The following is a 27,727-nucleotide window of genomic DNA, read 5'->3' as shown; positions in this document are numbered from 1 at the left end:
CGGCGTCAAGTTGCCATGACAACGAGACGGTTTATGGCACTGAAGCATCATTTGACACCACACTGTCATGGCAACGTGACACAGCGTACCATCACATATTATCCCGTTGTCATGGCAATTTGAGGCCATGTGTTGTCACGTAGAGTCCTATTCTCATGGCAACGTGGCGCCATTTGACGCTGCGCAGCCATTTTGGCGGGCATTGCGGGGGGAGACGCCGCCACACGCCACCCGGAGATTAACAAGGTAAACCCATAGCCCGGAGATATGTGGCCACATGGTGGCATATGTGGCATACGTAGTCTGGTGGCAACCCTATTCATACTAAATAAAGATAACGGCTAAAGATCATGTGATGAAGAAACACAAAAAGACAAAACAAGATAGAGACAGTGATTTAGAGGTTTAAAATGTCTAATAACAAGACAAAAATAAAATTTTGTAATACTCTATATTAAGCAACTTACTTCACCTATTACAAGGCTCTATTTTAATTGTATTGCTTTGAAATAACCTAGTACTATTACTAAGGCTTTCAAGGTTCCTAACCAATCAGTGGGGTGTTTACCAGTCCTACAGAGTAAAGTGTCAGCGTTGTCACAATGTTACCTTCCTTCTCTACTAGGGAACAATATGATCCTGTATTTCTAACACCAACTCCTTCATATTCATAATGAAACTATAATGAGTTGAACATCTAATTCAGCAGCCATGCAGAGAATGGACCGCAGTCTGAGCAAAGCATTAGTGTAACGTAAAACGAGACTAGTTTTAAAAGGAGACACACCCAAAACATCACTCAGCGCCATGATAATAAAGGTAACCCCTTCCCTGCCAGAGGTTCTTGCAGTGCATTGTGTGCCAGTTTTTTGCAGGCTTCTCTGGCAGCAAAGAGGTTTATTGCATGCATGTGCTGTCCACATTCAGTTTCTCCATTCTCCGTGTTTCTTCTTTTTCCCCCGTGACACCGGCCTGGGAGAAACCGTTGGCTTGATGTTCTGCCGATCATTGTGTGCTTCTTCCTCCTCGTTGTACCTTTCCCCGTCTTCGTCCTCGTCATCATCGTCCTCTTCGCTATGGTGAGGACTGGAATGCAGGGAGACGGATGGAGAAGGCGGTACGGAGGATGGACGCGGAAATCGGAATCCATCCGTCTACAGGGAAACAGGAAACACGTTATACTGCGGCAGCATCCCAGCTACAAATCCGAGCACCACTAAGAAAGCCCGCTTTAACCCCTTCCATGTCATTTGGTCTCTTTAACACGACATGGGACTGACCTTTAACCTATTAAACGTTCTTCCTACTATCTTTAGTGAGTGTAGAGAGGCGTATTAAAGAGTGCTGCGATTATATGGCCTGTTCGATTCTCCCCACTCAGCATCACCAAATCACTACAACGCTTATTATGCCGCTTTCGCCCCACAACTACTAAATAAAGTTAAGCAGGGGACAGTTTTAATGAATTACTGTCAGTTCACTTAGGACCAAGGTGACCTAATAACGTAAAGGGGCAGATGCGTGATACAAGAAAACGCAATCAGACTCGGAATATTTTCGGAGACCCTTCTTCTTTGGAGTTTTTTTTCACAGGAAACAGGGCAAATGCCCCTGCTGTCGCCCGTGCTAAACACCGTTCTCCAAAACAGTGGTTTTCAGCCTAAATAGGAAGTACAGAATCCTTTACAATTTTATTTTGGTTTTTCAGAACCCGAGCTTAGCCATCCTATCTACCAGGGACGCTCAACTCCGTCCTCAAGTCCTCCCCCCCACTAACACTTCAGGTTTTCAGGATATCCCAGCTTCAGCACAGGTGGCTCAATCAGCCACCCGTGCTGAAGCAGGGACTGACTGAGCCCCCTGTGCTGAAGCTGGGATAACCTGAAAACCTGACTTGTTGGGCGGGCTTGAGGTCTGGAGTTGAGCGTCACTGCTATGTACTTGGAACACAAGTTAAAAAACCCAGCAGCTTCATCCATTACTTTTATCGCTTCGGACTGGATTTAATTGTAATTTATTCCCACTTTTGTTTTCACCGTATTACCATCTGTTTCTGCACAAATTGATATCAGCACTTGCCAAGCAATTTTATGGCAATATTGATCTGGAGATAATAAAGTGTTTTATGTTATCTAGAGAAAAGTAATAGCAGAATTTATATTCTTTTGTGGACCGGAGGTAAGTGTTGAAATAAAGTAAGAGAAGAATTCATTTTCTTTATTTATTAGACCGCAACTTTGGCTGCTTCTTTCAATTCACCTGCGCACTCTCTGCGCACTCTCTGGTCTCTATTCAATATGTTGGGGGAGCGGCCTTCCCCTTAATTAGAACATTTAAGCTCCATTTGTTTCATTTGAATTGAAGATAGTTTTTCCAGTATTGAACCGGACTGTCCTGTATTTGGACACAGTCCAGTAAAAAACGAGAGGTCATACTGGACATGTATGTGTCTGGTATTAGTTCTTTGTACATAGTGACCTGACCGGCTTGGGGTGACGTGGGAGTTCCCTGAGCGCGGAGAGAGCAGCGCTGTTACCAGGGGGCTGGGCAGCTTCCTCCATCCTTATTGGCTGCTGCTGGGTAATGCAACCAATCAGGAGGAGATGTCAGATGCCTGGGTGTGGGGTCAAGGAGAGGAGGAAACCGCAGGGAGCGGTGAGAGGGGTGTGTGTGTCTCGAGTGTGTCACACCTTTCACCAGTGTGTCCAGTATTTTGGGTGAAGCCGCCTGGCCACCCTATGTAAAGGGAAGACGCATGATGAATAGGGGCCAGATTTGTGAAGTTCAGAACTGTCCAAGTTCAGTTCCTAAATGCTTAAGGCAGAGGTTCTCATCCTCAGTCCTCACGACCCCCCAACAGGTCAGGTTTAAGGATATCCCAGCTTCAGCGCAGGTGGCTCAATCAGGGGCTTCCTGCTTCAGCACAGGTAGTGCAGTCTTTGACTGAGCCACTGATTGAGCCACCTGTGCTGAAGCAGGGATATCCTGAAAACCTGACCAGTTGGGGGGGTCTGGAGTTGGAAACCCCTGGCTTAAGGACTTAGATTTTCCCAGCAACTAAAGTTTATATCAATTATCATACCTTCAAAGGGTGCACTTCTGTAGTTATACATTTGGAATATTCATAAAACAGTGTGTTATAGAAGGATGGAATATATTTTTTATCGGTTCTATTCCATGGGTAAGAGAGTATTGTGGTGATTTCCATCTATCAGGGGCTGACCTTTTGCACAAGCTTGTTAATGTGGCAAATTGCGGTCATATATAAAACTTTACCAAAACTGCCATCCGCAAATATTTTACTTGGCCCCAAATTTAGTGATTGTTTTGAGATAAAAATAACGAGTTTTGCCACAATTGCCATTAAACATTAACAATAATTCCTCACGTTTTGACCGCACGAGTTGAGTTTTCTCTGGCACACAGCTGAATTTTGTTTAAATTATTTTATGAAGTGAGAAACGCCTGCAAATCTCTTGCAAAGAGAGGATATTGGGGCCTATGCTCGTAGCTCTGAAGTTGTCAGTGCCAAACCGCGCTGATAAACAGCCAAACTACCCGGATTGTACGCGCTTTAGAAGCGGAATAACCTGAGTTGGCGCTAACTCCATCCCCGGTCTGATTTATGGGGTTTGCTCTCAGCCAATCCCATATTTCAGGCATGAAAGAAATGCGAGTTTTTAGAAGCAATTTGCATAACGGAGCGACGAGAATAGCAGTTTTAGTTAAAAAATAAATGTGAGTTGGAGGCTTTTTAGACAAACTGATTGGTTTGGCACGGATTGGACACGCCAGAATGGCTTGCAGCAAAGCATGCCGATCTGCTTCTAAAGGGCACTTTAGAAGCGGTTTGTCACACTTCGGAACTACAAGAATAGGCTCCATAGACAATGCAGTCATTCCACTAGATGAAAATCCTAAAAAAATTGTAAACAGGATGGTCTGTGATCGGATGTTCTGTAAAACACTACCTCTCTGTAAGGCCTGGAGGAGCATCATGTTGCTGGTAGCGTGCTTTGAGGGATAGAGAAGGAGGGAAGACACGAAGTCCCCACAATTGCTTGCCCAAGGAAACATTGAGCTATCATGTTCAAAATCTGCCCACAAAAATCCTGAGGGAGGTCTGGGTGTTAACAATGTTTTTACACGATCCAAAGTTAACTGTATGGTGACATTGTGGTCAGTAGTGTCACCCGTTGTACACCATGGCATGTTTGGAATAGACGGCAAGTCTAAATACTGAATAAAACTTCACTGGTTCACAAGACGTTGGTTCCATTTCCTCAGTCCTCATCCTCATCAGGTAGAAGCAAAAAAGTACCCAGATGCCAGCAACTTGAGATGGCCCCAAAAAATGGTCTAAAAACTCAAGGATAGTAAAAATGGGTGCTTCTGGAGGGAGGGGTTGGGTGGTAATTAAGTTTGCTATATATACCTGTCATTTTGTGCTGTAGCTGTAGCCCTGATGAATGTGCTTTTATGCACCGAAACATTGGATGCTGCTAAGACTTCTTCGTCAATACAATGACGTTCACGTGACCCTTTTAACTTTTTCCTTTTTTGGTGTGCTTTTGATTATTCCCCCACCCACATAAACCACAGAACTGTATATTGAGAAGCGGTTGAAATGACAATGTTCCCTCTTTTCCCTACAGCCAGCAATCATCAAAAACCAATAGGTGGAAAAGGGGTATAAACAATTTTCTTTGGTTGTTTGGCCACTGAGATCTTAGTAGGTTTTCCAATGGAACGTTCTTGTATATTTCATGCTACTTTGCTGCGACTCTACAAGTACAAACATAAGTACGAATGAGTTACTGTTTTTAGAAAATAACATATTTCACCTTTGGTGGGGCATTTGGTTCCATCTCAAACTTCTCTGGAAACATCTTGCTGAGAGCCAGGTGCCGGGCATGCATGTAAAACTAGCAAAACGAAAGATTGGAAATGTGTGGCTGGCAAAACATTTTATAAAGTCAACAAAGAATCATGGAATGCAAAGTGCAATATATTGAGGATGCCTGTTCTGAAAGACACACACCCTGGGGAAAGTTTAATTTATCTGGAGATTTAAAACTGGATGCTGAGCCGTCAGCTCTGATGTCGAAGCTTAACACAAGTGTTTATTTTGAATAACCAGGTAAATGGAATGATAAAAATATGTACTGTCTATGAAATGTCTTGGCACCTCAACAACTCCTTATGGACTTCAAAGGTTTAAATGAGTGTCAGATTGCCCTCTCTTTGTTTAACTGAAAATGTTATTCTCCTGTTAATATAACATCAGAGAAAAATGACAATGTTACTTTTGCAATTAGTGAATAGTGAAATAGAAATTGTATGCAGCAGTCTCCCTAAAGGAAAACATAACACGCAATATTCATTTCCTGTTCATGTTATAGAAGCGGCGGCCAACTCCAGTTCTCAAGGGCTAACAGCAGGTCAGGTTTTAAGAATATCCCTGCTTCAGCACAGGTGGCTCAATCAGACTGAGCCACGGATTGAGCCACCTGTGCTGAAGCAGGAATATCCCTAATACTTGGCCTGTTGGTGGCCCTTGAGGCTTGGAGTTGGCCGCCCCTGCACTGTAGTCACTTCTTGCGTTTGAGCGTTTCATTTGCATTCCAGTTTAACTCATTCACTGCCAACCCGCTTTATTGTACAGATGATGGAAATCGCTTCTGATCGGTTTAGCAAAATTCTTTTCAATGCTTTCCGATTTCATTACATAAATTAAATGGAAAATGAATGGATTTTTACTTTGCAGAAATGTCAGAATTCTGGTGATTTTCAGGCCATTTCCGGTGCTTTTCCTGGACTTTTTCTGAAATCAGCGCTATGTTTACCGGATTACAGGATTTGTAAAAGAGATTTATTTGAAAATATCGATCAAATTCAAATCAAGTTGCCCGTTTGCCACAATCACCAAGAATTCATGGACAAAATCAGTAATGAGACTTGAAGTCACTTTGCACATCTCTACAAATGAGAGCATTGTGTCCAAGAGTTCATCTCTTCTCCAAATCTGGGTTATGCCATGGTTACGGAAAACCAGGGAGCCGATGGCCGTAACCACGTCTTTTTCTTTACCATTGGCTGTGCCATTGATAATTGACACCTTATATTTTTAGTATTTGCAAAGGTGTCTTCTCTATAAATACCACAAGCTATTCAACACGCCATACTCTTCCTCAAACATTTTAAATATGAATCCTCCTTCTTTCTGCTCTCTTCCCTCCTGCGATCACCACGGCCAACCTCCAAACACGTCGGGTGTTAATAACCAAAGGTTGGATTTATTTTGGATGACGACTGTGTTTTAAATGTCTTTCTACCATGTGTCAAAATGTTGTTGCACAGTGTAAAGCTCATCACGTGAGTAAGGATGGCTCATCACGTGAGTAAGGATGGCTCATCACGTGAGTAAGGATGGCTCATCACGTGAGTAAGGATGGCTCATCACGTGAGTAAGGATGGCTCATCACGTGAGTAAGGATGGCTCATCACGTGAGTAAGGATGGCTCAGCACGTGAGTAAGGATGGCTCAGCACGTGAGTAAGGATGGCTCAGCACGTGAGTAAGGATGGCTCAGCACGTGAGTAAGGATGGCTCAGCACGTGAGTAAGGATGGCTCAGCACGTGAGTAAGGATGGCTCAGCACGTGAGTAAGGATGGCTCAGCACGTGAGTAAGGATGGCTCAGCACGTGAGTAAAGATGGCTCAGCACGTGAGAATAAGGATGACTCACCCGGCCTAAGTATCTCCAATCCAATAGGTCAGAGAGCCGTTCAGTTCGGTTTCTTTGGATGATTCTCTGGCGGCGAGATTGCTGGCAGAACCCATACAAGAACTGGGTCAGCTGAGTACAAGACTCATCAGGAGAACGGAACCTTCTATCTGTTATGTAAATTCCTAAAGGAGATAAGGTGTGGCAGAGAAGAAATTAAAGCAGCAGTTCAAGCAATATCCTACATGTGTGGTTAATAAATCAGTTCTGTACTATGAGAAAATACTTGTAGCATTAAAAAAATAAAAATGTTTTAAAGACATTTTTAATGTTTCTAATGTAGGAAGCATTTCCAAAGTGACAGCCCCTTCCCCTTCTGATAGGCTCTGACTCTTGATCCCGCCCTCTCTCTAGCAGTGAACCAATTGTATCTAGTAATCATATTCCAGGAAAACATTTCCCACAATGCTGTGCAAGAACTGAATTAAATAACCCTGAGCAAGCGATCGATTACTATTTGTGGTTATACTTGATAGACTAGAACAGTATCATTGTCTATTACAAACGGTTTGCCATATTTTGTACAATTTAGTTCAATTAGTAAAATTTACACTTTTTTGCATAGCATTCAGTGTCGTTTACATTGATAATTTCTATTGAGTGCTGGGAACACTCTCTCTGTTCTTTTTAATATAATGTGTAAAAGGTGCCATTGCTTTAAATTCATTGTTTATAGCATCAAGAGGGACATTTCAATGTGTTTTATATCACGTTAATCTGCAGATCTCCGTGACTTCCTTTGGCGCCCGGGTTTTTAGCCGCGCTGCTCCTACTCTCTGGAACAGTCTGCCTCGCACAGTTCGAGAGCCGACCTCTCTGGGAATCTATCAAAACAGGCTCAACACCTACCTGCTTACCCAGGCATTTAATTAATGAACCACAACCTGTACTGTATCTTTTCTTGTGTTTGGTCTCTCTTATAACCATAAATGTTTTCTGCTTTTTCCCTTTCTGTAACTGTGAACTTTTGAGTCCCACTGGGAGAAAAGCGCTATATAAATAAAATGATTATTATTATTATTCCTACGGTACCATGAGCAATCTGCAGTGTAATTGATGTGACCATTAGGGGAATCTAGGCAATTCTAATCTGAGTGCACATATTTGTAATACTTTGATAAAGCCTAGACATGGTATGATTAGTTAGAATAAAGAACCTATTTGTTGCATGTGTAACATTAATAGGGCCATAAGGGGTTAACCGTGAAGCGCTCGCACAGAGTGATGGCCCCTCCCTATCACATGGTGCTTCGGTGAGCCAGCAGGAATTAGGCTGCACCCCATCCTGCCTGGAGACAGCGATATCAGGCTAGGCTATAAATAAAGGGGACACTTCTAGATCCTGAGAACCCTGGAGGAGAGATAGAGGAGGGGTCTCACCTGTAAATAGTGAGTACACAGCTATGTAAATACAGTAGGTATGATAGGGCAGGGGTCCCTCTTCCTTGTTTTGAAGGTAGGGAAGTGCCCTTTTTGAGTCAGGTTCCTTAGGCTGAGTCCCCAGTCAGCACTGTGGCACACGCGCCCGTTCCCAGCGCTACACCGCGATCTGAGGGAACGTATGCGACGGGAGGGTGCATGGCGGTGGGTTTGCGGGGGCGGGGGCGTGGCCATGACGTCCCGTGGCTGGTTCGCCCTCATTGGCTGAACCGACGGCGGGGGCGTGGCCACGCCTCCGTCGCAAACTTTGCTCTTAAATTTCCCTGCCTGCCTGAAAACCTGTCGCGCACCGCAGGGGAAAGGTGCGCGATGAGGTAGGGACTGGGACCGGCCTGACTGGGGGGCTGGGCTTGAATGCTCAGCGCACGCCGAGGCGTGCTCTGTAGAAGTGACTGGGGCCGCCCCCTTAGTATGGAAGAAGAAGAGACGTACAGACTCCCATAAGGGAGGCCTGTGTCCCTGAGGGGTCACCATAATGGTGGCCGTGGCACTAAACCCGAGTTAGAGTAACCCAAAGCATGTGGCCCAATACCTGGGTGAGTATCCCGAGGGAATAAAGGGCAGCGCCATCTAGAGAAGTAACTCCTGCTACATCAGCACCAAGGCGCTGCAAGTCGGGTGTCTGGGATCTCTCTAATACAGAGAAGAAGGGTGCTAAAGTAACCAACTGCAAGTGTACAGAACACGCCTCTCCCGGAATACAGTAACGCAGTAATGTAGTAACGCAGTAATGTAGTAACGCAGTAACGTAGTAACGCAGTAACGTAGTAACGCAGTAATGTAGTAACGCAGTAATGTAGTAACGCAGTAACGCACCTGGGGAAGATGTTGCACGGGCATGGCATGTAAATAAAGACTGTTCATAACTACGCAGTTCCTGGCGCCCATCCTGTCTACCTCATCGCCCAGCCGCACAGACCCAGCCCCCTGACAAGGTAACACACGGAGTAAGCCACGATAAGAGACCTTCCGATGTAATCCCCATAGCAGCCCGGCAGGCAGGGTCACACATGTATTGTATCCTCACCGTAGGCAGCCGGATCGGCAACGTGTTCTTGCATGAAGCAGCCAAATCCAGATAGGTTGGTTGTGACACTTGGGATGCCCATCACCGTGCACTCCGCTGCAAACACAATATGTCAGAGCATTCAGGGCCATATACACTCAAACGCGGTAATCCTTCCGTGCTGGAAAACAACCGGGGGCCCCGTTCAGGACCATAGTATAAGTCAGGGACGGCCAACTCCGGTCCTCAAGGGCCACCAGCAGGTCAGGTATCAGGGATATCCCTGCTTCAGCAAGGGTGGTGCATCAAAGAGTGAGCCACTGATTGAGCTACCTGTGCTGAAGCAGGGATATCCTGAAAGCCTGACCTGTTGCTGGCCCCTGAGGACTGAATTTGGCCTCCCCTGGTATATGGTGTTGCAGCTCATTACCTGAATGTTTGCTTGTGTGAGATTTTACACCACTCGCGTTGCCATGACGTCAGAAAACAACGGAGAAAAGGTAAAGGGTGCGGGGGGGGCGCAGGCAAAAAGTTTGCTCAGCCCTGAGTTAGAGAACGGTCACAATTCACCAAACATTTTAATTAATGATGACAATAGAGAAAATGTCACATTGCGGCCGATCTGAAATTCATCTGCGAAACGGGGAATTAATTAACAGTGAAAATGTTATTTCTGAAAAACACTAAAACGTTCCGCGAAGCGGCTCCCCGAGAAACGATACCAGTAAAAACTAAACACACTGAAAGGATTGCAATGGCATTCTGGAAAGTTTTGCATTCATCTCCAATTGAGACATGAATTGTAAACCCTATTTGTGTAGTAAAGTTTTACACGGAAAGTATTAATAAGGAGGTTACTGTAAATGAAACGACTAGCTATCTGCATTCTGCAAATCTCTCTTCCCTAGTATCATTTGTGGTTTCATACACAAATACACATCATATTATATATATATATATATATATATATATATATATATATATATATATATATATACGTGATATTAATGTATGTATAATATCTCAAAAAGTCAAATTACACAACATTGTGTGCGTCTTAGAACTGACCTAGTCAGCTGTTTGTTTACAACATTTAATTATTGAGAATTGAATGAATTTGCTAATGTAAATGAATTATTCACAGGAGACACTTTTGATTATAATCTGGGTGTTTTATTTACCAGAAAACTCTTTTGTCTGGCTAATAAATTGCAGCAGCGGTGCATAGTTTTCCTCATTTGAAATGATATCTAGTATTTGATTTACAGCACGTGGACTTGGTCAATAATGCAATAAATCCAATGTATTGTGAAGCCGGGTTGAAATGCTGTTATATAGATTGTGAAGAGTTCTGCTTACGTCATCAAAGGACCATTTCATTTCTGAAAACAATCATATCTGAGCAAGATGACTTACCGGGAGTGTATCCCCAGGGCTCATAGTATGATGGAAACACGCCAAGGTGACAACCTCGAACAAACTCTTCATAATCGAGTGGCAGAAGAGGACTTGTTGAAGAGAGGAACTCTGGATGTACAATAACCTGAAACCATATCACAAGTACCCGTCGTGATGAGAATTTACCATGATTCCGGTATAAGTACGAGTGAGTGTTCGAATAAACTGCAAAACATACACTGAATAAAAATACTGCTACTGTCTCTGTCTATAGCAAAATGAAGAGCGCACTCACCGCCGAAGGTACTTGCAATTTAAATGTTAGAAATGTGTGGCAGGGTTAATGGGTTGATTTAAAAAAAATAAATGCATATTGTTTATCCTTAAAACAGGTGGACAAAAATATAAAAACGTAGGAGCCACGCAATTTTTTTTAGGAGCCAGAGTTTTGATGACTGTTGGTGGAGGGGGGGGGGGAGGGGGAGTCACAGTGTGTGTGTATCTGTGACACACCCACACCCTCTGACACACAGACTTACACACTCACTGACACACATTCACTAACACTTCCCCGGCAAACATTCATTAATTCTCTCCCCCACACACTCACTGACACACTCACTGACTCCCTCCCCCACACACTCAATGACTCCCTCCCTCACTGACACCCTCCCCCACACACTCACTGACACCCTCCCCCACACACTCAATGACTCCCTCCCTCACACTCACTGACTCTCACTCACTCACTCCCTCCCCCACACACTCACTGACTCTCTCACACACTCACTGACACCCTCCTCCACACACTCACTGACTTCCTCCCTCACACTCACTGACACCCTCCCCCACACACTCACTGACTTCCTCCCTCACTGACTCCCTCACACACTCACTGACTCTCACTCACACTCACTGACTCCCTCCCCCACACACTCACTGACACGCACACAGCTCCTCCACTCTCCACACTGTGAGAACTTTCCCCCCGCTACACTGGCAGAAGTTGGAATTAAGAGCCGGGGAGGACTATCCCGGAGCGCTCTGCCCTTCTCCGCCCACCTGGATCCTACCCACTCTCAGACTACGCGGTGCTGACCCGTCAGTCCCTATCCGGCCTTGCGATCTCGCTAGCATTGTTGCCGGTTGCAGTGGTGACTGAAAGGTTAGTCAGAGCTGCGCCGCAGCAGAAGTGCCACATGGCACATTTTAGGCGCTTGGTTTTTCCATCCATGCCTTAAACTTAAACGTACATTCTATGGTATTAGATACTAAGATGTTTTTTTCCTGTTACATAATGACATACCGTATACAGATATGTATGTATGTATATCTGTATTTATATAGCGCCATCTACAGTATCTACACTGCGCGTCACAGCAGTAATACACGTTCCATAATAATATATCACATACAGTGGAGAAGTGCTTCAGGCAAAAAAGTAACATTAGGAAAAGGAGTCCCTGCCCCGAAGAGCTTACAATCTAAGTGGTAAGTAGGAGGAACGTACAGAGACCGTAGGAGGGCGTTGTGCTAAGTGCGTCTGCAGGGGCCAAGGTCGATGTATGAGGTGTAAAGTATCAGCCACGGAGCTACGCATATGCTTCATAAAAGAGGTGGGTTTTAAGATGGGTCTTAAAGTTGGGTAGAGAGGGTGCCAGTCGGATATTGAGGGGAAGGGCATTCCAGAGGTGTGGGGCAGTCAGTGAGACGGGTTTTAGCATTTTCTAGTAATGCTGTTGCTATCCAGAAGTATCTGTTTGTATTATTTTTTAGATTTAGTTATTTCCTCTCCTGAGATGTAATGATTTTATCTTTTACTTATTAGATCAGTGTTGGGCAACTGGAAGATGGACACAAACACAGATCTTACATACCCCAACATGTAGGGTCAGGAAGGGTTAATATTCTGCAGGCACAAATGTTAACCCCTTTGCTGCTAGATGGGGACAGTAATGCATCGCTGAGCAAAGGGGAACAAAATCACATGCTTGCACTTTTAATACTTTCTAAAAAAAAAGTGCTTGAAAACCCCATCCTGATCAAAATCAACTTGGACACGGCTGCTGATGCATTAGTACTCCGAAAAGTCTGAGGGGGGGGGGGAGTATTGTTGCCACTAGAGTTGCTTCCCGGGAGGAGGGGTGTTGTTGAGTGGGGGGGGGGGGGGGGGGAGTGTTGTTGAGTGGGGGGGGGGGGGGAGTATTGTTGAGTGGGAGAGGAGTATTGTTGAGTGGGAGTGGGGAGTATTGTTGAGTGGGGGAGGAGTATTGTTGAGTGGGAGGGGGGAGTATTGTTGCCACTAGAGTTGCTTCCCCGGAGGATGGGGGGTTGTTGAGTGGGAGGGGGGAGTATTGTTGCTTCCCGGGGGGAGGGGGGTTGTTGAGTGGGAGGGGGGAGTATTGTTGCTTCCCGGGGGGAGGGGGGTTGTTGAGTGGGAGGAGGGAGTATTGTTGCTTCCCGGGGGGAGGGGGGTTGTTGAGTGGGAGGAGGGAGTATTGTTGCTTCCCGGGGGGAGGGGGGTTGTTGAGTGGGAGGGGGGAGTATTGTTGCTTCCCGGGGGGAGGGGAGTTGTTGAGTGGGAGGGGGGAGTATTGTTGCTTCCCGGGGGGAGGGGAGTTGTTGAGTGGGAGGGGGGAGTATTGTTGCTTCCCGGGGGGAGGGGAGTTGTTGAGTGGGAGGGGGGAGTATTGTTGCTTCCCGGGGGGAGGGGAGTTGTTGAGTGGGAGGGGGGAGTATTGTTGCTTCCCGGGGGGAGGGGGTTGTTGGGGTTCCTGAGCGGCAGCAGGGGAGGTGGGCAGAGATCTGGCAGAGGTGTTGGGCACGAAGCCCATTACCTGACTGGCCCATTCTGTCAGCGGGCAGAGGAAGGCCGGCCGCGGCTACCACAGCCTGGAAAACAACCCCCCCCCATATGTCAGTGGCCCTGATAACAATACGTGGCTGCCCCCAGGGCCGTCTTAACGTATGGGCACGCTGGGCAGTTGCCCGGGGGGCCCCACGCGTGCCCACCAATGCTCTCCCCCCGGCTCTGCTCGCCCCCCTCCCGCCTGGCACCCCATACCGAACATCGGATAGAGCAGGGCTGCTGCTGCTGCTGCTGCTGCTGCTGCTAGGGGGCTGGGCAGCTTCTGATTGGTTGCTACTGTGTAATTCAGCCAATCATGAGGTGACAGGAGCCGGTTGGGGGGGGGGGGACAAAGAGCAGCAGAGAGGTCTGTGTGTCCTGCCTGTGTGTCTGTGTGTCCTGCCTGTGTGTGTGTGTCTCAGTGTCCTGCCTGTGTGTCTGTGTGTCCTGCCTGTGTGTGTCTGTGTGTCTGTCTCAGTGTCCTGCCTGTGTGTCTGTGTGTCCTGCCTGTGTGTCTCAGTGTCCTGTCTGTGTGTCCTGCCTGTGTGTGTGTGTGTGTGTCTCAGTGTCCTGCCTGTGTGTCTGTGTGTCCTGCCTGTGTGTCTCAGTGTCCTGCCTGTGTGTGTCTGTGTGTCTGTCTCAGTGTCCTGCCTGTGTGTGTGTCTCAGTGTCCTGCCTGTGTGTCTGTGTGTCTGTGTGTCTGTGTGTGTGTCTCAGTGTCCTGCCTGTGTGTCTGTGTGTCCTGCCTGTGTGTCTCAGTGTCCTGCCTGTGTGTCTCAGTGTCCTGCCTGTGTGTGTCTGTGTGTGTGTCTCGTGTCTCAGTGTCCTGCCTGTGTGTGTGTGTGTGTGTGTGTGTGTCTGTCTGTCTGTCTGTGTGTCTCTCAGTGTCCTGCCTGTGTGTGTGTGTGTCTGTCTGTGTGTGTGTCTCAGTGTCCTGCCTGCCTGTGTGTGTGTGTGTGTGTCTCAGTGTCCTGCCTGTGTGTCTCAGTGTCCTGCCTGTGTGTCTCAGTGTCCTGCCTGTGTGTGTCTGTGTGTGTGTCTCAGTGTCCTGCCTGTGTGTGTGTGTGTGTGTGTGTGTGTGTGTGTGTGTGTGTGTGTCTGTCTGTCTGTGTGTGTCTCTCAGTGTCCTGCCTGTGTGTGTGTGTGTCTGTCTGTGTGTGTGTCTCAGTGTCCTGCCTGCCTGTGTGTGTGTGTGTGTGTGTGTCTCAGTGTCCTGCCTGTGTGTGTGTCTCAGTGTCCTGCCTGTGTCTGTGTGTCTCAGTGTCCTGCCTGTGTCTGTGTGTCTCAGTGTCCTGCCTGTGTGTGTGTGTGTGTCCTGCCTGTGTGTGTGTCTCAATGTCCTGCCTGTGTGTGTGTGTGTGTGTGTGTGTGTGTGTGTCTCAGTGTCCTGCCTGTGTGTGTGTCTCAGTGTCCTGCCTGGGTGTGTGTGTCTCAGTGTCCTGCCTGGGTGTGTGTGTCTCAGTGTCCTGCCTGTGTGTGTCTCAGTGTCCTGCCTGTGTGTGTGTGTGTCTCAGTGTCCTGCCTGTGTGTGTCTCAGTGTCCTGCCTGTGTGTGTGTCTCAGTGTCCTGCCTGTGTGTCTGTGTGTCGCAGTGTTCTGCCTGTCTGTGTGTGTGTGTGTGTCTCAGTGTCCTGCCTGTGTGTCTCAATGTCCTGCCTGTGTGTGTCTGTGTGTGTCTCAGTGTCCTGCCTGTGTGTATGTGTCCTGCCTGTGTGTGTGTGTGTGTCAGTGTCCTGCCTGTGTGTCTCAATGTCCTGCCTGTGTGTGTGTGTGTGTGTGTCTCAGTGTCCTGCCTGTGTGTGTGTGTCTCAATGTCCTGCCTGTGTGTGTCTGTCTCTGTGTGTGTGTCTCTCAGTGTCCTGCCTGTGTGTATGTGTGTCTGTGTGTCTCAGTGTCCTGCCTGTGTGTGTGTCTCAGTGTCCTGCCTGTGTGTGTGTGTGTGTCTCAGTGTCCTGCCTGTGTGTGTGTGTGTGTGTCTCAGTGTCCTGCCTGTGTGTGTCTCAGTGTCCTGCCTGTGTCTCAGTGTCCTGCCTGTGTGTGTGTCTCAGTATCCTGCCTGTGTGTCTGTGTGTCTCAGTGTCCTGTCTGTGTGTCTCAGTGTCCTGCCTGTGTGTGTCTGTGTGTGTCTCAGTGTCCTGCCTGTGTGTGTGTCTCAGTGTCCAGCCTGTGTGTGTGTCTCAGTATCCAGCCTGTATGTGTGTGTCTGTCTTTCTGTCTGTGTCCAGTGTCCTGCCTGTGTGTGTCTGTGTGTGTGTCTCGTGTGTCTCAGTGTCCTGCCTCTGTGTGTGTGTGTGTGTGTGTGTGTGTGTGTGTGTGTCTGTGTGTGTCTCTCAGTGTCCTGCCTGTGTGTGTGTGTGTCTGTCTGTGTGTGTGTCTCAGTGTCCTGCCTGCCTGTGTGTGTGTGTGTGTGTCTCAGTGTCCTGCCTGTGTGTCTCAGTGTCCTGCCTGTGTGTCTCAGTGTCCTGCCTGTGTGTGTCTGTGTGTGTGTCTCGTGTGTCTCAGTGTCCTGCCTGTGTGTGTGTGTGTGTGTGTCTGTCTGTCTGTCTGTGTGTGTCTCTCAGTGTCCTGCCTGTGTGTGTGTGTGTCTGTCTGTGTGTGTGTCTCAGTGTCCTGCCTGCCTGTGTGTGTGTGTGTGTGTGTCTCAGTGTCCTGCCTGTGTGTGTGTCTCAGTGTCCTGCCTGTGTCTGTGTGTCTCAGTGTCCTGCCTGTGTCTGTGTGTCTCAGTGTCCTGCCTGTGTGTGTGTGTGTGTGTCCTGCCTGTGTGTGTGTCTCAATGTCCTGCCTGTGTGTGTGTGTGTGTGTGTCTCAGTGTCCTGCCTGTGTGTGTGTCTCAGTGTCCTGCCTGGGTGTGTGTGTCTCAGTGTCCTGCCTGGGTGTGTGTGTCTCAGTGTCCTGCCTGTGTGTGTCTCAGTGTCCTGCCTGTGTGTGTGTGTCTCAGTGTCCTGCCTGTGTGTGTCTCAGTGTCCTGCCTGTGTGTGTGTCTCAGTGTCCTGCCTGTGTGTCTGTGTGTCGCAGTGTTCTGCCTGTCTGTGTGTGTGTCTCAGTGTCCTGTCTGTGTGTGTGTGTGTGTGTCTCAGTGTCCTGCCTGTGTGTCTCAATGTCCTGCCTGTGTGTGTCTGTGTGTGTCTCAGTGTCCTGCCTGTGTGTATGTGTCCTGCCTGTGTGTGTGTGTGTGTCAGTGTCCTGCCTGTGTGTCTCAATGTCCTGCCTGTGTGTGTGTGTGTCTCAGTGTCCTGCCTGTGTGTGTGTGTCTCAATGTCCTGCCTGTGTGTGTCTGTCTCTGTGTGTGTGTCTCTCAGTGTCCTGCCTGTGTGTATGTGTGTCTGTGTGTCTCAGTGTCCTGCCTGTGTGTGTGTCTCAGTGTCCTGCCTGTGTGTGTGTGTGTGTGTGTGTGTGTGTCTCAGTGTCCTGCCTGTGTGTGTGTGTGTCTCAGTGTCCTGCCTGTGTGTGTCTCAGTGTCCTGCCTGTGTCTCAGTGTCCTGCCTGTGTGTGTGTCTCAGTGTCCTGCCTGTGTGTCTGTGTGTCTCAGTGTCCTGTCTGTGTGTCTCAGTGTCCTGCCTGTGTGTGTCTGTGTGTGTCTCAGTGTCCTGCCTGTGTGTGTGTCTCAGTGTCCAGCCTGTGTGTGTGTCTCAGTATCCAGCCTGTATGTGTGTGTCTGTCTTTCTGTCTGTGTCCTGTGTGTGTGTGTGTGTGTGTGTGTGTGTGTGTGTGTGTGTGTGTGTGTGTGTGTGTGTGTGTGTGTGTGTGTGTGTGTGTGTGTGTGTGTGTGTGTGTGTGTGTGTGTGTGTGTGTGTGTGGTGACAGACAGTACATACAGTACTGGCAACTTTGTTTAATTGCTCACTCACCCTTACTTTTATTTTACTATACTAACAGTCTTCCCATGTTCAAGATCTATTAACAATAACCACATTGTAAATTCTCAGAAAGGCTCCATAACTCGGCCCTCATCACAGCAGCATTGCAATCTCTGCAGCACCCTTACTCTCAGCCCTCATCCCAGCAGCATTGCAATCTCTGCAGCACCCTTACTCTCAGCCCTCATCCCAGCAGCATTGCAATCTCTGCAGCACCCTTACTCACAGATCTCAGCTCTCATCCCAGCAGCATTGCAATCTCTGCAGCACCCTTACTTACAGATCTCAGCTCTCATCCCAGCAGCATTGCAATCTCTGCAGCACCCTTACTCACAGATCTCAGCCCTCATCCCAGCAGCATTGCAATCTCTGCAGCACCCTTACTCACAGATATCAGCCCTCATCCCAGCAGCATTGCAATCTCTGCAGCACCCTTACTCTCAGCCCTCATCCCAGCAGCATTGCAATCTCTGCAGCACCCTTACTCTCAGCCCTCATCCCAGCAGCATTGCAATCTCTGCAGCACCCTTACTCACAGATCTCAGCTCTCATCCCAGCAGCATTGCAATCTCTGCAGCACCCTTACTTACAGATCTCAGCTCTCATCCCAGCAGCATTGCAATCTCTGCAGCACTCTTACTTACAGATCTCAGCCCTCATCCCAGCAGCATTGCAATCTCTGCAGCACCCTTACTCACAGATCTCAGCTCTCATCCCAGCAGCATTGCAATCTCTGCAGCACCCTTACTTACAGATCTCAGCTCTCATCCCAGCAGCATTGCAATCTCTGCAGCACCCTTACTCACAGATCTCAGCTCTCATCACAGCAGCATTGCAATCTCTGCAGCACCCTTACTCACAGATCTCAGCTCTCATCCCAGCAGCATTGCAATCTCTGCAGCACCCTTACTCACAGATCTCAGCTCTCATCCCAGCAGCATTGCAATCTCTGCAGCACTCTTATTTACAGATCTCAGCTCTCATCCAGCAGCATTGCAATCTCTGCAGCACCCTTACTTACAGATCTCAGCCCTCATCCCAGCAGCATTGCAATCTCTGCAGCACTCTTACTTACTGATCATCCCAGCAGCATTGCAATCTCTGCAGCAATCTTACTTACTGATCTCAGCCCTCATCACAGCAGCATTGCAATCTCTGCAGCACCCTTACTCACAGATCTCAGCTCTCATCACAGCAGCATTGGATCTCTGCAGCACCCTTACTCACAGATCTCAGCTCTCATCCCAGCAGCATTGCAATCTGTGCAGCACCTTCTTACTTACAGATCTCAGCCCTCATCCCAGCAGCATTGCAATCTCTGCAGCACCCTTACTCTCAGCCCTCATCCCAGCAGCATTGCAATCTCTGCAGCACTCTTACTTACTGATCATCCCAGCAGCATTGCAATCTCTGCAGCACCCTTACTCACAGATCTCAGCTCTCATCCCAGCAGCATTGCAATCTCTGCAGCACTCTTACTTACAGATCTCAGCTCTCATCCCAGCAGCATTGCAATCTCTGCAGCACCCTTACTTACAGATCTCAGCTCTCATCGCAGCAGCATTGCAATCTCTGCAGCACTCTTACTTACAGATCTCAGCTCTCATCGCAGCAGCATTGCAATCTCTGCAGCACTCTTACTTACTGATCATCCCAGCAGCATTGCAATCTCTGCAGCACCCTTACTCACAGATCTCAGCTCTCATCCCAGCAGCATTGCAATCTCTGCAGCACCCTTACTCACAGATCTCAGCTCTCATCCCAGCAGCATTGCAATCTCTGCAGCACCCTTACTTACTGATCTCAGCTCTCATCACAGCAGCATTGCAATCTCTGCAGCACCCTTACTCACAGATCTCAGCCCTCATCCCAGCAGCATTGCAATCTCTGCAGCACCCTTACTCACAGATCTCAGCTCTCATCCCAGCAGCATTGCAATCTCTGCAGCACCCTTACTCACAGATCATCCCAGCAGCATTGCAATCTCTGCAGCACCCTTACTTACTGATCTCAGCTCTCATCACAGCAGCATTGCAATCTCTGCAGCACCCTTACTCACAGATCTCAGCTCTCATCCCAGCAGCATTGCAATCTCTGCAGCACCCGTACTCACAGATCTCAGCTCTCATCCCAGCAGCATTGCAATCTCTGCAGCACCCTTACTTACTGATCTCAGCTCTCATCACAGCAGCATTGCAATCTCTGCAGCACCCTTACTCACAGATCTCAGCCCTCATCCCAGCAGCATTGCAATCTCTGCAGCACCCTTACTCACAGATCTCAGCTCTCATCCCAGCAGCATTGCAATCTCTGCAGCACCCTTACTCACAGATCATCCCAGCAGCATTGCAATCTCTGCAGCACCCTTACTTACTGATCTCAGCTCTCATCACAGCAGCATTGCAATCTCTGCAGCACCCTTACTCACAGATCTCAGCTCTCATCACAGCAGCATTGCAATCTCTGCAGCACCCTTACTCACAGATCTCAGCTCTCATCCCAGCAGCATTGCAATCTCTGCAGCACCCTTACTCACAGATCTCAGCTCTCATCCCAGCAGCATTGCAATCTCTGCAGCACCCTTACTCACAGTAATGTCTGTGACACGCGCGCCCGGCGGGGGGGGGGGGGGGGGCAGCGCGTGCACAGCGCTAACCGCGATCTGCGGTCTGACAGGGAGAGAGGGAGCTTGCAACGGGAGGGGGCGTGGTCGGGGATTTGCGGGGGTGTGGCCATTACGTCACGCGGCTAGTTCGCCCTCATTGGGTGAACCGCCGGTGGGGGCGTGGCCACGCCTCCATCGCAGGGTTTGAACTCAATTTTATTGAGTTGAAAAAAAAACTGCAGCACGGTGCGGCTGCACCTTCAGCGGGAAGGTGCGTACTGGGCCCTCCCCCATTGAGGGGCGCTGCTTACATGCACAGCGCACGCCGAGCCGTGCGCTGTGGCAGTGACTGGGACCGCAGCCATACAGATCATCCCCAAGAAGGCAGAGCAGGTTACTTATTCACTGGCATGATTCAATATGCAATGTAATGCTGGATTTTGAAGTCTAGATTTGAAAGCTACTGTACTGATAATGACAGGGAGGGGGAGGGGGTGAGAGGATGAAGGGATGTGGGGTAGCAGAGGATGAAGGGAGGGGGGGGGGGTGAGAGGATGAAGGGATATGGGTTAACAGGATGAAGGGAGGGGGGGAGTGAGGATGAAGGGAGGGGGGATGGGGGATGAGAGAGGATGAAGGGAGGGGCTGATAGGACAAAGGGTGGTGGGGGGGTTGAGAGGACAAGGGGGGTGGGAGGGTGATGGGACATGGGGGGGGGAGAGAGAGAGGATGAGGAGGGGGTGCAACAATCTTGGAATTTGTGTGAGGAGCAGTAAGATCAGTATTGCTCGCCATGTACAGTATGACTGCAGGTCAGTTATTTATAAATGATCTGACCATTACGTCATATGTTCTAAATTTCACTCCAAGCGTGCACCAATTTGCACTATTTCACTCCCACCCATTCCCTCCCATTCCCTCCCACGACTCCTCCCCAGATTTTTTACGAAATAGGATATAAATTGGTCCAAATTGGTGAATACTTGGAGTGAAATTTAGAACAAATGACATAAAAGTCAGATCATTTATAAATAACATTCTTCCCCACCAACGATTCCCGAGCGCGTCGCACCTTTCACCATTGTGTCCAGTATTTTTGGACAAGCCACCTGGCAACCCTACTCGCTCTCCCCCCGCCCGACACCCCGGCTCCGCTCGCTTTCCCACGGCCGGAAGTGGCACCCCGGCCCCGCTCGCTCTCCCCCCGCCCCGGCTCCCCAGCTCTGCTCGTTCTCCGCCCGCCCGGCTCGCGTCACAACCGCTCGCAGCCTAGCAGTGCAGCACTTCCCGGTGCCTGCTGCTGCTAGTGGGCGCGTGGGAGGCTGGGAGCGGCAGTGTAGGCCGGGCCCCGTGCACTGCTTTACCCGGGGGACCCTAATGTTGTTAAGATGGCTCTGGCTGTCCCCACCTGCCCTGATAACAATACGTGGCTGGCCGAACCTACCCTGATAACAATACGTGGCTGGCCCCATCTGCCCTGATAACAATACGTGGCTGGCCAAACCTACCCTGATAACAATACGTGTCTGGCCCCATCTGCCCTGATAACAATACGTGGCTGGCCCCATCTGCCCTGATAACAATACGTGGCTGGCCCCATCTGCCCTGATAATAATACGTGGCTGTCCCCATCTGCCCTGATAACAATACGTGGCTGGCCCCATCTGCCCTGATAATAATACGTGGCTGGCCCCATCTGCCCTGATAACAATACGTGGCTGGCCCCACCTGCCCTGATAACAATACATGGCTGGCCCCACCTGCCCTGATAACAATACGTGGCTGGCCCCACCTGCCCTGATAACAGTACGTGGCTGGCCCCATCTGCCCTGATAACAATACGTGGCTGTCCCCATCTGCCCTGATAACAATACGTGGCTGGCCCCATCTGCCCTGATAACAATACGTGGCTGGCCCCATCTGCCCTGATAACAATACGTGGCTGGCCCCATCTGCCCTGATAATAATACGTGGCTGGCCCCATCTGCCCTGATAACAATACGTGGCTGGCCCCACCTGCCCTGATAACAATACATGGCTGGCCCCACCTGCCCTGATAACAATACGTGGCTGGCCCCACCTGCCCTGATAACAATACGTGGCTGGCCCCACCTGCCCTGATAACAATACGTGGCTGGCCCCACCTGCCCTGATAACAATACGTGGCTGGCCCCACCTGCCACTGTCTCAAATCTTGGATACTAAATCCAACACAGGTGGAAGAGAATGTGTTTTTATTTTATGATGGGCTGTATTTACTAAGCGGTGCTACGCCATAAGATCCCTTCTAGACGTAAAGACACATTACAGCTCACTTGAAAAGGGTGTAAGGGGTAATAACTACTAAGCCATGCTGGAAGGTGCCTCATGGAGTAGGGCGGCTTCGTGAATATGGCCAAGTGTCTCTCTAATGTGCTGCCAGGACTGGGGCTTAACCGTATGTTTTTTAGCGATTTGCGTTGCTCGGCTCTTGTTCCTGTACATTGAACCAACATGTAAGAAGTCAGAAGCAGTGGTGCTGCGGAATACAAACTGACCTTGACTCTGTCTGCTCTGTTGTTGAAGAGTCCGATACGCCTTATTGTATTGAGGATGGGGTCCATAGAGTCATCTACCATGTTATGCGTTGTAACCGGAGGCAGAGACTGGCGCTGCCAGGAAACGGAGACACCAAAGGATTAAGGGAAGAAACAGAAGCATCAGATTCCACTTCCTGACAATGGGGTCTGATTATGTTTTCTTTAATGTTTAATCATTTAGACAGATTTCCCTCATTTAACCCTTTTAGTGTGGAAGGGGTTGCCATGGCCCCTCGAGAACGCCCTTAACCCGGAAACGGGGTCACTCTTCTTCCATGTCCCATCACTGCAGATTGCACTGCGTGCGTCGTGGGAGCACAGGACGCAATCTAACCTGGAAAAATAGCATGCCTTGGGTATGACGTAACCCTGGGAGTGCCAGATCCCATGGCGTAGAGACAAAATATTGGGGCACCCAAAGGGTTAAGTTACTGTTTTCCAAATTAAAGTAAAAAAAAAAGGTGTATAATTTAGATAACAGAACCAGGTTGTTGTGATTAGAGACGGGCAAAATATTCCAGCCAGTGCCTTTTGTCCGCGGAATTCCACATAGTCTCATAAAGGCAGATTTTCCCCCAATTAATACAAATCTGTCCAACGGATACTAAATTCGAATGAGCAAGTGGAATCCGAATCTGTGAAACAGAATCTGAAACGGAAACAAAATACAAAAAAGTCCCCAGCAGCGCCCCCTCTCCCTTCCCAACCCCCAGCAGCGCCCCCTCTCCCTTCCCAACTCCCAACAGCGCCCCCTCTCCCTTCCCAACCCCCAGCAGTGCCCCCTCTCCCTTCCCAAACCCCAGCAGCGCCCCCTCTCCCTTCCCAACTCCCAACAGCGCACCCTCTCCCTTCCCAACCCCCAGCAGGGCCCCCTCTCCCTTCCCAACCCCCAGCAGCGCCCCCTCTCCCTTCCCAACCCCCAGCAGCGCCCCCTCTCCTTCCCAACCCCAAGCAGCACCCCCTCTCCCTTCCCAACCCCCAGCAGCGCCCCCTCTCCCTTCCCAACCCCCAGCAGCGCCACCTCTCCCTTCCCAACTCTCAGCAGCGCCCCCTCTCCCTTCCCAACTCCCAACAGCGCCCCCTCTCCCTTCCCAACCACCAGCAGCGCCCCCTCTCCCTTCCCAACCCCCAGCAGCGCCTCCTCTCCCTTCCCAACTCCCAGCAGCGCCCCCTCTCCCTTCCCAACCCCCAGCAACGCCCCCTCTCGCTTCCCAACTCCCAACAGCACCCGCTCTCCCTTCCCAACTCCCAGCAGCACCCGCTCTCCCTTCCCAACTCCCAGCAGCGCCCCTCTCCCTTCCCAACTCCCAGCAGCGCCCCCTCTCCCTTCCCAACTCCCAGCAGCGCCCCTCTCCCTTTCCAACTCCCAACAGCGCCCGCTCTCCCTTCCCAACTCCCAACAGCGCCCGCTCTCCCTTCCCAACTCCCAACAGCGCACCCTCTCCCTTCCCAACTCCCAACAGCACCCCCTCTCCCTTCCCAACTCCCAACAGCGCACCCTCTCCCTTCCCAACTCCCAGCAGCGCACCCCCTCCCTTCTCAACTTCCAGCAGCGCACCCCCTCCCTTCCCAACCCCCAGCAGCGCACCCCCTCCCTTCCCAACCCCCAGCAGCACACCCTCTCCCTTCCAACCCCCAGCAGTGCACCCTCTCCATTCCCAACCCCCAGCAGTGCACCTTCTCCCTTCCCTCCACCAGCAGCACACCCTCTCCCTTCCCGACTCCCAGCAGTGCCCCCTCTCCCTTCCCTCCCCCAGCAGCGCCCCCTCTCCCTTCCAAACCCCCAGCAGCGCACCTTCTCCCTTCCAAACCCCCCAGCAGCGCACCCTCTCCCCAACTCCCAGCGGCGCACCTTCTACCTTCCCTCCCCCAGCAGCGCACCCTCTCCCTTCCCAACCGCCAGCAGCGCACCCTCTCTCTTCCTTCCTCCAGCGGCGCACCCTCTCCTTTCCCAACTCCCAGCGGCGCACCTTCTCCCTTCCCTCCCCCAGCAGCGCACCCTCTCCCTTCCCAACCCCCAGCAGTGCACCCTATTCCTTCCCGGAAGGGGTGTGCAGGCAGGAAGTGGAAGTATTTCTATTCCCTGTTTTCAGATTCCATGTTCACGGATTCAGATTTAAGTTGAATCCGTTGACAGATTCTTTCAAATCCGTGCTGCCTGTGACTAGGGTTGGGCGATATACCGATATACCGAAATATCATGATATCGTGATATTATGGGATGCCGGTGGTCAGAGGTTCAGCATTGAATCTGCCGCCGTGCTGTTTCTCTGTGCCTAACTCTTCCCAAGCCCCTCTCCCTCCCTTGGAGCAGAGGCAGCAGTGAAAGGTAGGAACTCCACACTTTCCTTTTGTTAACCCCTCCACTCCCCCTGGGACACTTAACCCCTTCCCCGCCTTCCCACTGGGGCACTTAATTTCTTCCTTTCTCCCCCTGGCACTCTTAACTCTTTCTCCTGGGGCATTTAACCCTTTCCGCGCTCTACTTATGGGACACTTCACCCCTTACTCTATCCCCCTTGAGACCCTATCCCCTTCTTCTCTCCCCTGTGGGCCCCATAACACCTTCCTCTCCCCACTTAACCTCTTCCTGTATCTCTAACATTAAAGTGAAAAGTATTATTAAATGGAGGGAGAATCTCGGGGGAGAGTGATGGGATACGGGGTGATGTTAGGTGAGAAAAGGTGAAGTGCAGACATGGAAAGGATTTGGGAATGACGGTCTCTTTGTTCTAGTTAATCTAAAGAAAATTTATTTATTTTGAAAACATATTTTATTTCGATTTACTAACATTTTCAGACGTATTTTAACAAATGTATTGCGATATATATCGTCATCGCAACAAATTTCTTAATATCGTTGTCGTGGTGAGAATTTTGATATCGCCCAACCCTGATGGCGAAGTTAATTCGGCAAATTGGATTTGACGGGGAAAGCCAAGAAACGGGTTGAGACGCCCATCTCTAGCTTTCTTGATACCGACACAATGTGCTTTTGTTGTATTTATATTTTGCTTGTGATGTAAGGTCTCACCTGGGTGGAGAAAATGGCCCTTTTCATAATTGTTAGGTCATCTCGATCCAGAATCTTGTTTAAGTCTGGAATTTCCCCTCTGATGAGAAATGAGAAAAGTCATCAGCAATAAACCATCTCCAAAGACAGGAAGGACCGGAGACATTGGGAATCTTGTGATACTGGGGTTACACGATGAAGGACCGGAGACATTGGGAATCTTGTGGTACTGGGGTTACACGATGAAGGACCGGAGACATTGGGAATCTTGTGGTACTGGGGTTACACGATGAAGGACCGGAGACATTGGGAATCTTGTGGTACTGGGGTTACACGATGAAGGACCCAAGAGATTGGGAATCTTGTGGTACTGGGGTTACACGATGAAGGACCGGAGACATTGGGAATCTTGTGGGACTGGGGTTACACGATGAAGGACCCGAGACGTTGGGAATCTTGTGGTACTGGGGTTACACGATGAAGGACCGGAGACATTGGGAATCTTGTGGTACTGGGGTTACACGATGAAGGACCCAAGAGATTGGGAATCCTGTGGTACTGGGGTTACACGATGAAGGACCCGAGAGATTGGGAATCTTGTGGTACTGGGGTTACACGATGAAGGACGCGAGACGTTGGGAATCTTGTGGTACTGGGGTTACACGATGAAGGACCCCGAGATGTTGGGAAGCTTGTGGGACTGGGGTTACACGATGAAGGACCCGAGACGTTGGGAACCTTGTGGTACTGGGGTTACACGATGAAGGACCCGAGACGTTGGGAATCTTGTGGGACTGGGGTTACACGATGAAGGACCCGAGACGTTGGGAATCTTGTGGGACTGGGGTTACACGATGAAGGACCCTGAGACGTTGGGAATCTTGTGGGACTGGGGTTACACGATGAAGGACCCGAGACGTTGGGAATCTTGTGGGACTGGGGTTACACGATGAAGGACCCTGAGACGTTTGGAATCTTGTGGTACTGGGGTTACACGATGAAGGACCAGAGAGGTTGGGAATCTTGTGGTACTGGGGTTACACGACGAAGGACCCGAGACGTTGGGAATCTTGTGGGACTGGGGTTACACGATGAAGGACCCGAGACGTTGGGAATCTTGTGGGACTGGGGTTACACGATGAAGGACCCGAGACGTTGGGAATCTTGTGGGACTGGCGTTACACGATGAAGGACCCTGAGACGTTGGGAATCTTGTGGGACTGGGGTTACACGATGAAGGACCCGAGACGTTGGGAATCTTGTGGTACTGGGGTTACACGATGAAGGACCCGAGACGTTGGGAATCTTGTGGTACTGGGGTTACACGATGAAGGACCCAAGAGATTGGGAATCCTGTGGTACTGGGGTTACACGATGAAGGACCCGAGAGATTGGGAATCTTGTGGTACTGGGGTTACACGATGAAGGACGCGAGACGTTGGGAATCTTGTGGTACTGGGGTTACACGATGAAGGACCCCGAGACGTTGGGAAGCTTGTGGGACTGGGGTTACACGATGAAGGACCCGAGACGTTGGGAACCTTGTGGTACTGGGGTTACACGATGAAGGACCCGAGACGTTGGGAATCTTGTGGGACTGGGGTTACACGATGAAGGACCCGAGACGTTGGGAATCTTGTGGGACTGGGGTTACACGATGAAGGACCCTGAGACGTTGGGAATCTTGTGGGACTGGGGTTACACGATGAAGGACCCGAGACGTTGGGAATCTTGTGGTACTGGGGTTACACGATGAAGGACCCTGAGACGTTTGGAATCTTGTGGTACTGGGGTTACACGATGAAGGACCGGAGAGGTTGGGAATCTTGTGGTACTGGGGTTACACGACGAAGGACCCGAGACGTTGGGAATCTTGTGGGACTGGGGTTACACGATGAAGGACCCGAGACGTTGGGAATCTTGTGGGACTGGGGTTACACGATGAAGGACCCGAGACGTTGGGAATCTTGTGGGACTGGCGTTACACGATGAAGGACCCTGAGACGTTGGGAATCTTGTGGGACTGGGGTTACACGATGAAGGACCCGAGACGTTGGGAATCTTGTGGTACTGGGGTTACACGATGAAGGACCCGAGACGTTGGGAATCTTGGGGTACTGGGGTTACACGATGAAGGACCCGAGACGTTGGGAATCTTGTGGTACTGGGGTTACACGATGAAGGACCCTGAGACC

The 27,727-nt window shown here is 49.8% G+C and overlaps 1 protein-coding gene across 1 annotated transcript in view; it reads right to left on the bottom strand.

The window, feature by feature from the left end:
• Positions 1 to 388: 388 nt before the first annotated feature.
• GYS2 (glycogen synthase 2) overlaps positions 389 to 27,727 on the bottom strand; it is a 56,506-nt gene continuing 29,167 nt past the window's right edge. The window contains exons 10-16 of the mRNA XM_075602932.1: positions 25,554 to 25,632; positions 22,478 to 22,591; positions 10,650 to 10,776; positions 9,255 to 9,350; positions 6,749 to 6,912; positions 4,845 to 4,925; positions 389 to 1,154 (exon numbers count right to left, since the gene is read on the bottom strand). Of these exons, the coding sequence (XP_075459047.1) occupies positions 924 to 1,154; positions 4,845 to 4,925; positions 6,749 to 6,912; positions 9,255 to 9,350; positions 10,650 to 10,776; positions 22,478 to 22,591; positions 25,554 to 25,632 (892 nt within the window). The 3' untranslated portion in view covers positions 389 to 923. The remainder of the gene's footprint in view (positions 1,155 to 4,844; positions 4,926 to 6,748; positions 6,913 to 9,254; positions 9,351 to 10,649; positions 10,777 to 22,477; positions 22,592 to 25,553; positions 25,633 to 27,727) is intronic.

The sequence above is a fragment of the Ascaphus truei genome, chromosome 5, assembly GCF_040206685.1.
Source record: "Ascaphus truei isolate aAscTru1 chromosome 5, aAscTru1.hap1, whole genome shotgun sequence".
Classification (NCBI taxonomy): Eukaryota; Metazoa; Chordata; class Amphibia; order Anura; family Ascaphidae; genus Ascaphus; species Ascaphus truei.
Note: the sequence above shows the minus strand (reverse complement) of the source record. Positions and strands in the feature narration are given on the sequence as shown.